Source organism: Boleophthalmus pectinirostris, unplaced genomic scaffold (assembly GCF_026225935.1).
Source record: "Boleophthalmus pectinirostris isolate CB_2022bp ecotype Guang Dong unplaced genomic scaffold, ASM2622593v1 HiC_scaffold_9, whole genome shotgun sequence".
NCBI lineage: Eukaryota > Metazoa > Chordata > Actinopteri > Gobiiformes > Gobiidae > Boleophthalmus > Boleophthalmus pectinirostris.
Window position 1 is genome coordinate 32,219,391 of NW_026571541.1, and position 11,383 is coordinate 32,230,773.

General features: G+C 40.2%; 1 protein-coding gene across 1 annotated transcript in view; it reads right to left on the reverse strand.

Moving 5' to 3' along the window:
• Nucleotides 1–10,586, reverse strand: part of LOC129407209 (nectin-3-like protein) — a 158,407-nt gene extending 147,821 nt beyond the window's left edge. Inside the window, exon 1 of the mRNA XM_055147709.1 lies at nucleotides 10,246–10,586. Coding sequence (XP_055003684.1) covers nucleotides 10,246–10,330 — 85 coding nt within the window. The 5' untranslated portion in view covers nucleotides 10,331–10,586. The remainder of the gene's footprint in view (nucleotides 1–10,245) is intronic.
• Between the last annotated feature and the right edge of the window lie 797 nt (nucleotides 10,587–11,383).

Here is an 11,383-nt window from a genome sequence, read left to right on the forward strand (position 1 = left end):
AGCCGTGTTCGAACATTGTTACCTCATCAAAAAAACAGCCAGAGTTGTGTTTAGTTTCATTCAACGCTGCTTTATTAGTTTGTCTCCATCTCTGAAGCTCAAAAATACTCTTGTTGACAGCTATTTTTACCTTTACTTAAGTAGAGATCGCAATTTCAGGGCTGAAATTATCCAAATGATTCTAGTGAAGTTTCAAAACACAGTGGAGCACTTCCTGTATTACCGCATGACATCACAAGGTGGAACGGAGTGTTTTATGTTCGAGAGAAGAACTCTAAAGCCTAAATATGCAGGGTTTGTGTGTTAAACATGAAACAAAACACAACTCCAGGTCTGTTTGTGATGAAGAAAAAGCATAACTTAGATCAGAAAATAAGTAAATAAGAGTGCGGCAAATTGTAATAAACGATCTTTGCAAACTAGGATTCAAGAGTTTCAAACATTCGTGACCCGACAGAAGCTCCTCAAGTGGCTCTACTGTTTCTTTAAGCTCGTTGTGACCTGCAGGGAGAGCGCATAAAGCCTCACTGTGGATTGTCGTCAGATGAGTTGACAAAAACACATTGTGCGTCGGTCCCTCCTGGGGGCTGATTTACGGAGCTGCGGTTTGAGGTTGCAGACAGAAAAAGCCTGGTATGAAGAAGAGGACCCTCCAAGTATGTTTACGAGAGCAAACGTTAGCACAAGACAAACTGAGAAGTCGGAGAGACGTCGTGTCAAAAACAGTTCCAGAGGTAAAAAGGGCCGGCTACTGGTTGTTCGTTTCGGTAGACGCCGTGGAAATGATGCAAACGTGAAGGTAATGAAGTACAAAAGTAAAAGTACAATACCTAAGCACAAGTTTTACGTATCTGTGCTTTACTTAAATACATTTTACAGTAGGATACTTTTTACTTCATTACAATTGCGAACATGTATCTGTACTTTCTACTCCACTACATTTTAGATCTGGACTGAAAAGTAAAAAGTTAAGTAAAAAGTAGTTTTCTGTGTGGTTTGAGACCTGCTGAAATAGTTGAAGTTTTATTTTTTTTAGCACATTTAAGTTGAGTTTCTGTCCAAACTTTGAGCAAATCAAATATACAAAAGTCTCTGGAAAAATTTATCAATTGAATCACTAAATTCTTTTTCAAAATCACTACATTTCGTCCTTCAATTGTTCTAAAAATATCTGCAAAATACTTTTACTTTTTACTCTTAAAGTATATAAACAGATACTAATTGATACTTTACAGTGGCATCATGTTCAGCAGTGATTATGGTGACACAACGCAAACATTACCAATAACCACAGGTGGAAGGTAATGAAGTATAAACGTAAAAGAAGTACAAGTTTTATGTATACTGTACAGTTTACAGTGGATACTTTTTACTTTTACTTCACTATATTTGCAAATATGTACTTGTACTTTCTACTACACTACATTTCAGATCGGGACTGAAAAGTAAAATGTACTTTTCTTTGCGGTGTGAGACCTGAAATAGTGGAAACTTTATTTTTTTAAGCACATTTAATTTGAGTTTCCGTCCCAACTTTGAGCAAACCAAAAACACAAAAGCGACTGGAAAAAGAAATCATTTGAATCTCTTAAAATCAGCTGAATTCTTTTTCAAAATCACTACATTTCATCTTTTAATTGCTCCAAAAATATCTGCAAAATACATTTACTTTTCACTCTTAAAGTACATTTTTAAACAGGTACTTTAATACTTTACTTAAGTAGATTATTTCATATGATACTTTTACTTGAGTAACTCTTTAATAGGGCTGGGCTGGTAAGAAGATTGCCGATACGATACATACCTCGATACAGTGCACGTTCGATTCAATACGATATACTTCAAAACGATTCGATACAGTTCGATAAAAAATAAAGGCTAAATCAGGGCTGTGACACTAAAAGTCTTTGTTAAACCACTTCTTGTGCAAAGTTAATATAAAAACTGAGCATTTTAATCCTTAAACCAATAAATATGTCAAATGTGTCGCATAAACGGGCAACAAAACTGTAGCGCTGTAACAAAATAATTTAGAAAAATACACCGACAAATACTCTAGGCGACATATCGAAACAGCAGCCCACAATATCGATACTGTATCATCGCATTAAACAAAACGATATTTCTATATTTTTGCGCACCTCTACTATTTATGTTTGTATCTATACTTTTACTTAAGTAACAAAATTGAATACTTCATCCACCACTGACAACGTGTAACTTCATCCTACATAAATACTAACTGATACTCTGCAGTAACATTATCATGGAGGTGTTCTGCATGTATGTCTATGGCGGAATGTTCAGCAGTGACCATATGACGACACAGTGCACACAGATAACCACTAATGATGTTTTGAGATACTCTGAAAACTCAAATACCAGATGGATTTAAACAAAACATTTCCAGGCGCTCGTGATCAATCCAAAACGTTCACGACGGCGTTAAGGGGTGACTAAAAAACTGAAAAAATGCTGGCTAACGTTGGCGAGCTCGTGACTGTAAAATTATTTGGGAGAGACTTGTTCAACAGCACAGAGCAGCTCACATGTTTTATCCCCGAGTAAATCAGTTCTTCATGGTCAAACTGTGCTAAAACAAAACTCAGATTGAAGTAAAACCTGAGCTTCAGACAGACCAGTGCCTCCAGTTAGCATCACACCGACCGCGAATACTGACGACATTATCTGCAAAGTATCAACAGGCTGAATTCACGTGATGTCACAATTTTGCAGAGTCCTTTTAGTTTAGACTGAGCTGTTGCTGATTGCAGATTTGTTGACCTGGTTTATGGTTCATATGTCTGTAATTACTGGGCCTATCCACATGAAACAAAAACTGGCACAAATTTCCACATCTTCTCCGGCAGTATAAATAAACAACCATGAAATAGTTTTTTGTTTTTTTTGTTTTTTTGTCCCCAATATCTTCAGAACCAATGCAATATCAAACCATAAGATTAATAGAGATGTAACAATAACCGAAATATCGTAATATCGTATCGTCAAAAGTCTCAGTAACATCGTGGGCCATCACAATACATCGAATCTCAAGTCCTCTTTGCTTAAATTCATTGTTTTGGTGCAGCAATAGCTAAAAAAAAAAATATGATCCTTTGCTCTCTTTCAGTCCAATACTTGCATCATGAATTTTGGACTTCCGGTCATCGCGCAATGTATACTGGGAAGGATTTTACGAAAAAGTGAGTATCAAACCTCCATGTTTGTTTTCCCAGTGGGATGCGTCTATTGACAAAGCCGATCTTTTCAAGTCTTTTGAACCATATCGCTTTTGTTTCTGTTTCTGATATCGTCATATTTTAGTTTTGGGATTCGGACATCGTACTTGTGTAGTTGTTGATAGTCCTAACAGCGGAAAACGGCTCGAGAAACAGGCTTCGGAAAGTTTGCGAACTCCATAACTGCAAAAGGGAATCAGATGTGTGTGACTGCAAACCTCTGTTCAAACTGTTTCTCTTCCCAACGGAATTGAAAAATAGTGAAAGGCGAAGGCGATGGGTAGTACTGATCCACAGGAAGAACCAAAAAGGAAACATTTGGCTGCCTAAGAATCATCCCGAGTTTGCAGCGAACATTTTGTATGTGGAGCGACAACAAAGCGGAATCCCGTTTGTTAAGCGAAAGGTGCAGAAGACAAACCGGTTGAGCTGGCACTTTCTTGTTCAACTTCACAATAACATCACGTCTTGGTCGCTTTGCAGTGGAAGGTGTTTCTTGGTGAACAGCTGGTGCCTTTTGCTTTGGCGTTGACTTTTTAAATTCTTAACCAAGGCTGAGCGCAGGATCGGGATTTTGCTTTGTTGGAGCTCCACATACAAAATGTTCACTTGTCCGATGTCCGAATCCCAAAACTAAAATATGACAATATCAGAAGCAGAAACAAAAGCGACATGGTTCAAAAGACTAGAAACGATCGGCTTTGGCAAGAGACATATCCAACTGGGAAAACAAACATGCTCACTTTTTCGTAAAATCATTCCCAGTATGCATTGCGCGATGACCGGAAGTCCAAAATTCGTGATGCATGTATTTACACGACGAAATAACGTTTATTAAACACTTTTAAATCTTTGGTTTATGACAGAACTAAAGTCTTGTCATGACATTTGTAAAAAAAAAAAAAAAAAAAAAAAAAAAGTAGTACATTCACAATTTTGTAAGCCTCCACAAAATATCAAAATATCGTATCGTGAAATCTGGATATCGTTACATCTCTAAAGATTAATACGACGAGTTTGTGGAGCCGATCCCAAACAAATAATGAGAATTTTTAACGACGTTTGCGGATCAGATGTTTGGAGATTTCTGCAAAAACAGCGACTCTCCATTAGAGTTATATAGGCCCCAGCCCTGCATCTGAAATCGTTATTGTAGCTGCGGTGACTTACAGTGGTGTTTCAGATGAATAAATGAAGTCACATACATTACGCTGCCAATGCCTAAATGTGAAACACTGCTTATTAAACAAATGCAACTGATACTGTGTTTTTTGGTTGCTGTGAAACCAAAAACATTACTCAGCTGGCTTTTCTCTGCTACTGTCAGTGCGAGTTCACTTAAAGGAAACACGCTTTATTTATTCTTTACTTTTTGACCAGTGTCGTAAAACGTGTTTAATTGGAAACTCAACTCAGCTCCAGGAAAGTTAACACCTCCAGCGATTTTTTTTTAAAGGGGCACGATGTTATTTTTCTGGTGTGATGTGATTCTTTTGCCTGAAATGTTCCACAGTATTTCTCTCGCTTGCAAATATTGTTTTTTGCAATTTCAGGTATTGTTATTGCTAAAAATTTTACACTGCAGGGGCCACTTCTCCACAAATCAGACCTGTAACTTGCGGCATCACCTACATTTGCCATGGAGATAAAAACTTTCAATGTCAGATGTTGGAACATTCCAGGCAAAGTTATAGCATAGAAGTGCTCGCAGACCCTTCACCAGAAAAGTTGCATGCTGGACCTTTAAAATATACTGTAGTTTTGGCTTGCATTGCACTTAACAGCTAGCCAGGCTGGTGTTTCCTAGTGCCTCCGCTCAATTTCATTTCTCTCCAACGACTAGGTCAGGAATCAGAATACACTAGACGATTTGCAAGAACCCTGGAAGTTGTAGACCGCGCACCGGCCAATCAGCGAAGAGCTGAGAAGTCATGACCTCGAGCGCCTATCTGGGTCCCTTTTGTGGTTCATGAAAATGCCCTCTGGGAGGCGCTATGTCACCCCACAGCAAAAGACTAACCGCTACGCCAAAACTTTCATTCCTTCTGCCATAAAGCTTTTAAACTGAAAGTGAATTTGCTACTGTGTCCCTGATGCACTGTGGTTTGAATGTACGATGCCTGTCTGTCTTTCTTTTTCTTTTATTATTTACAGATTGTGCACGACCAGAGATGTGCAAACTGAATTGCCCTTTGGGATTAATAAAGTTGTTGACTGATTGATTGACAGCAGAACAGTAAACAAAGCAGTTGAGATGGCTGTAGACGAAGACATACATGCTGTGTTGGCAACGATTCCTGAGATCGAGGATTTAAAGCCGAAACAAAGAGAATGTTTGGTGAATTTTATCAAGGGGAAAGACGTTATTGCCCTTATTCCTACGGGATTTGGCGCATTACGTACGTCATGACCAAACAGCAGTGATTGGTTAAATACTAAATAATAAAAAATACCCGCCTGCCGTTGAGCGAACAAATCCTAATGCTGCGAGGTCAGACGTTTTTTCAGAACCAAACCTTAAGTTGATATGATTTGACAAACAATTTATGTTGAGGTATAAAGGTGCATTATGTCTCTCTTTAAAAGTGGGATATATTTCAAGTGACAGTGTGCAACTTTTTGGAGGTGGTAAATTAACTGCACTATTCCTTGAAAATGTAAAGTTAAAACCTTCAGAACATTCTGTGTGAGGATGGATAGATTTATTAGCCAGGCTAGTGCCACATAGTGCCTCCGTTCAGTTTCATTTCTCTCCAGCGACTAGGTCAGGAATCAGAATACAATGATACAGAATACACTAACCCCCGGAAGTGCGAGTTCAGACACCAGCCAATCAGCAAACAGTGTTGTCAATGATTCCCGAGATTGAGGATTTAAAGCCGGAACAAAGAGAATGTTTGGTGAATTTTATCAAGGAGGAAGACGTTATTGTCTTTCTTCCTATGTGATTTGGGAAAAGTTTATTATACCAGTTAACTCCATTAGCGGCGCATTACATACGTCACGACCAAATAGCAGCGATTGGTTAAATGATCAAAAGTACCTGCCTACCGCCGAGTGAACGAAATCTAACAGTGCGAGGTCAGACGGTTTCTACGAAGTGAAACCGGCTGATGAATCAGACTAGGTCAACTGAATTATTCCTTGAAAATGTAAAGTTAAAGTTTTCACAACATTCTCTGTGGGGATGGATAGATTTATTGCCATTCTGTAGAAGATTATAGCCAAAGGAGCAACATTCCCATGGAAACGAGCAGGAAGAGGCCCTCCTCCAGGACAAATAAGATTCAAATAAGAGGTTTGTGGAGATTATTTTTGGCAAAACGTTAAGTATACTTCATATATTTGCATTTATACATAGAAAGCTGACTGCACGGCTATATTTGTGTTTTTGATTTGCATTTGCGGTGTACTAGTAATAAAAGCTGTGACATTATAAAACCAAAATAGGTAAAGTGGAAAGTGAATGAGTCTCTGAAGTGCCCTAACACATGGGGGTTTCTTTCATTGTACTCTATGGTGGTAATAAAGCCATTGGTATCTCCACTGCCTCCGCTCTTTGCATAAAGGTGGAAAACAAATGCACCTTCCTGCGCCGCGTTCGCTTCGGCCCCCAGCAGCACTCGCGTTTGTCATAACAGCCCCGTCCTGAAATGTAATCTTGGCTCCGGTCGGGGACACGTGCACGCGCGTTCCCGGGGTGGGGTGGGGTGGGATAGACGGGATGGGGGGGGGGGAGTCTGGAGGTAGGAGACGGGACGGGGGAGCCTGGTAGGTGCTCGGGGGGTCTGGCACGGGGCCCAGCTGCGGGTCAATACTTCCACAGACCCGGCGACTGCGGAGCCTCTCGTCCTGAAATATGTCTTCATTTCCCCTGCCACTCTCACGCCCACAGCCGAGGAGGAGGCTGCTGCTGCTGCTGCCGCTCCTCACTCATTCAAGAAGCCCGTGTACAAGCACCTAAGAAACTACTTACAACATGTTTTTAACGCACAGCTATTAGAGGAACGGTACGCAGCTGCTCTTACGTTCCTTGTAATTTTGAAAAAAGCTACGACAATCACAACTGGACCTAGATTTCCAGAGCCTTAACCTGCAGACAGAGGACACACACAAGTTAAGTTGAGTAAAAAAGGGGTGTGGGAAAAGCTCTCAAAACTATTGCATATGTATCTGACCCAAACTGCACTCAAAAAACCACACTTGCAAGTTGAGTTCATGCAAAAACGACAAAAAAAGTACTAGGAAACAATGTACTTACATAAAGACTCATGATTCAACTTGTGAATCATGAGTTTAATCTGCCTTTTAACATATAAATACTAGAGATGTAACAATAACCGAAGTATTGTGATTTCGTATCGTCAAAGTTCTCACAATAATATTACAATTGCAAGTCGAATTACAAGTCTCGTTGCTTAAATTAAGAGTTAGGGTGCATCAACAGCTACAAAAAACTACATAAACCATGAGCCTTTGCTCCATTTCAGTGCAGACTACATGAAGAAATAAGTTTTAAGCACTTTTAAGTCTTAGTTCTTTGGATTGAAGTCTTGTCAAGGTATTTTAAGATGAAAAAGTCACATATTAACAGTTTCGTCCACAAAATATCGTACTGAGAGATATGGATATCGTTACATCCCTAATCATGACCATATCGTGAGCTTTCCAACAACATCGCAATAAATATCGTACCGTGAGATTCATATCGCATCGTGAGACTTGGATATCGTTACGCCCCTAATAAATACTAAACAATACCAAACCTTCAGCGAGCTCACTTCACTTCTCCTTTCTGCTGTTGTCCCATAAAAACCCTAATAATCTAAAGGATTTGTCGACTAATACCAGTTTTGGTTGTTTTTTACGTCAATTAACCCTTGTGCACCCCTTTAAAAATAGTTACATCTGTGGTCCTTTGGGACATGGAAAAAGAATAACACAATATTTTTATGCAGTACAGATTTTTGCCCAACTTTTTTATGTCATTGCCTTTATTTACTTCTGCTCTAATCATACATACCAAATATTATATCATATTTTGAAATTTTAACCCTTTAAATGCCATTTTTGACAGCATGTGCATGAAAAAAATTTATTATTTCTATATTTTTCAGATCTTTTTAATTAGTTTGTGTTGGCGATGTCATAAAACAGTGCCAACATTGATTTTTGCATTGTTTTTGTTTTTGCACAAACTGAAATAGTTACACCTGTGGACAAAAATGTACACCGGAAAAGAACATCATACTTTTTTTAATCAACTAAACAACTAAAGGTCTACAGTCCTAGAGTAGAGCCTGGAGTAAATCTGATAGTAAGAGATAAAATAAAATCTGACCATGTGCTTCTGCAATCATAACAAACCCACAGTGTGATCTGCATGGGCTTCATTGTGATTTAAAACTAAAAAAAAAATGACTAACTGGCACAGTACTTCTACAAACATAATCTGTCTTTTGAATGTGCCTTCAAAATGTCGTCTATAAACATGAAGTCGAAACCCATGAATGAAAGTTAAAGTTACTGTTTTCTTCTTCAAGACACAGTGCGTAACAAACCAAAAAGCCTAAAATAAAAGTATGTTTGCTTTTGGTGCGCGGAAAAACGTGGAAAAACATGCAACCCTACTCTGAGTGGGCTTGCATCTCCACAAACTATTCTTATTTGGCCTTGCTCGCTTGTTTCCATGGAAATGTTGTTCCTTTTGGCCGCGATACTCCACAGTATGGCACCAAACGCTTCTCTCTTCCAAGTACGGGTTTAATTTCCTGTTTCCATGGAATCACGCAGGTGTCATGGCCCTAGAAAGTTACATACTGTGCCTTTAAACAAAACACTGCAAGTATCTGAACGTTTTCCTGCACTGAACAAAACAAATTCCATAAACGACTTTGTATTTCTTTGAGCAGACTCGTGATTTTTGTCATTTGTTTGTGCTGGAAGAGCCTAGTAACTTTTTATAGTGTATCCACTAAGCATAAAATCCAAGGCCAGTTTATGATAGATACCACATCCTTTTCTGTATCCTGTTGACTTCATCAATCTTTCAAACAATCCGACAACAAATGGGCGATAGCATCATTGTATTATTCCAAAGACTAACTCCAAAAACCACATCACTACAAATGGTTTTGACGACACTGGAAAAAGGGGCAAATCGTGATTTTCCCATGTCGCTGCAACAAAACAATGCCATTCAAAGTCTCCGTAAACTGCTACAACGCTGTAATTGCCAGATAGTTAGCAATGCAGTAACGATTCAGCAAGGGAATGCATACAGCGAGTATCCAATCCATTAATAAAAGTCTATTACGGATTCTGCTGAGTCAATTCCCACGGCTCTGAAACACGTTTGACAACACGCAAGAAAGTTGACGGGATGCCAGAAAAACGTATGCAGAAAGACTTGATGCAAAACTGCCAAGATACCCGCTATAAATACATCTAAATAATCCAGATTCTTTTCTTAAATGAAGCAAACACGGGGTTTATCCGTTCGCCACTGCACCATTCCACTTGCTGCCCGCCCCGGACCTCGCTTTTTTACCGCATGAGTAACGCGAGAGACCGCTAAGTCATGTGTGACAGACTCCCGGAGCTCTGGCCCGACAATGGGGGCAACAATCGCCGCTTCTATTCACGGAATCCCCCCGCTGACGCTGACGCCGCCGCTGGTCCCGAACTTCCACGTTGCTTCGGTAATTCGAGATCAAACTAACCAGAATGGGGCTTTAGCTTGTCTTCGCCGCGCTGTAGTTGAATAAGTTAACGCTGTGTTGGGAGCTTGAGGTATGCTGGTAACCTTCACGGAACAAAACGATGCGAAAATTAAAGGTTAACCTACCAAAAAAAAAAAAAGCGAGTAAGTTTATTAACCGTTTTAACTGCTTTAACGGTTCCCGCGGAAAATTCAAATAACAAACTTCAAATAACCGTTGTTTTTTTAGAAGTAACGGTCCCGTCACGCCACGCCACTTCTCGAGGACGTGCCGCGGTAACTTACGTGCAAATAAGTAAAAAAGTGATGCGAAAAGTCCCAGGAGGCTCGCACGCGTATTCCCAGTGTGCGTGGACCGTCGCTGCGCCATGGCTCGTGTTGTCGCGTTGCCCCGGGACCGCTCCGATTCAGTCCGCTCGTCGGTGCTCCGTCGGCGGCGTCCGTGCTCGCTCCGGTCCGTGCTCGGGTCTGGTCTCCGTGTTTGAAGGAAGCCGCTCCGGACCAGTCCTCGCGCTGTTCTCTCTTTCTCTCTTTTCTCTCTCTCTCTCTCTCTGTGCTCCCGGGGGCTCGTGCTCGGGTCTGCGTGCGCGCGCGCGTGTGCTCTCTGCGGTGTGGAGAGCTCGTGCGTGCGTCTTCTGCGTGCGTGGGTTTCAACAGGAGGACGCAAGGGAACACGGACCACGGGAGGACACGGGACAGCCCCATGGACAGCCCCCGGACCGCGAGCGCGAGGGGAGGGGACACGCGAGGACGTCAGGTTAGGGAAGGAAGGAGGAGAAAAGGGACTCTATTTTTTTTTTTTTTTTTTTTTTTTTTTACTGATTTTGATTTATTGGAAATACCAGATGTTGATAGTCCGAGGGGAATCGGCGCACAAAGACCAGCCACATGCTCGGTTAGTTTGGTTAATTGTGTTAGTGGTAAACTATTAAGATAAATGAATGACACAAACACACACACGGCGACAAAAGTGAGAAAATAATAAATAATAATAATGCACAGTGTTGGGAAGGTCACTTTTAAAATGTATTCCCCTACAGATTACAGATTACAGATTATACATCCCAAAATGTAGTTTGTAACAGAATTCATAAAGTTATTTTAAGGTGAGTAATGTAATCTGAATACTTTGGATTACTTTATTTGCTGTAGAGAAGCAAAGACGAGGAAATCTTCACGTGAGGTGTTTTGTCTGATAAAAGAAAATAAAAAAGTCCAGACTTTACTGAACCAGATTAAAAATATTATTGATAGAAGAAGAGGAGACATGGTCCATGCAGCATGATTTAGTCCTGTTAAATTCTGTTTTATACCTTGGTTTAGTCCTGGTTTAGTCCTGGTTTAGACATGGGTTGGACCTGGTTTAGTCTTGGTTTAGTCCTGGTTTAGACCTGGTTTAGACTTGGTTTAGACTTTGTTTTAG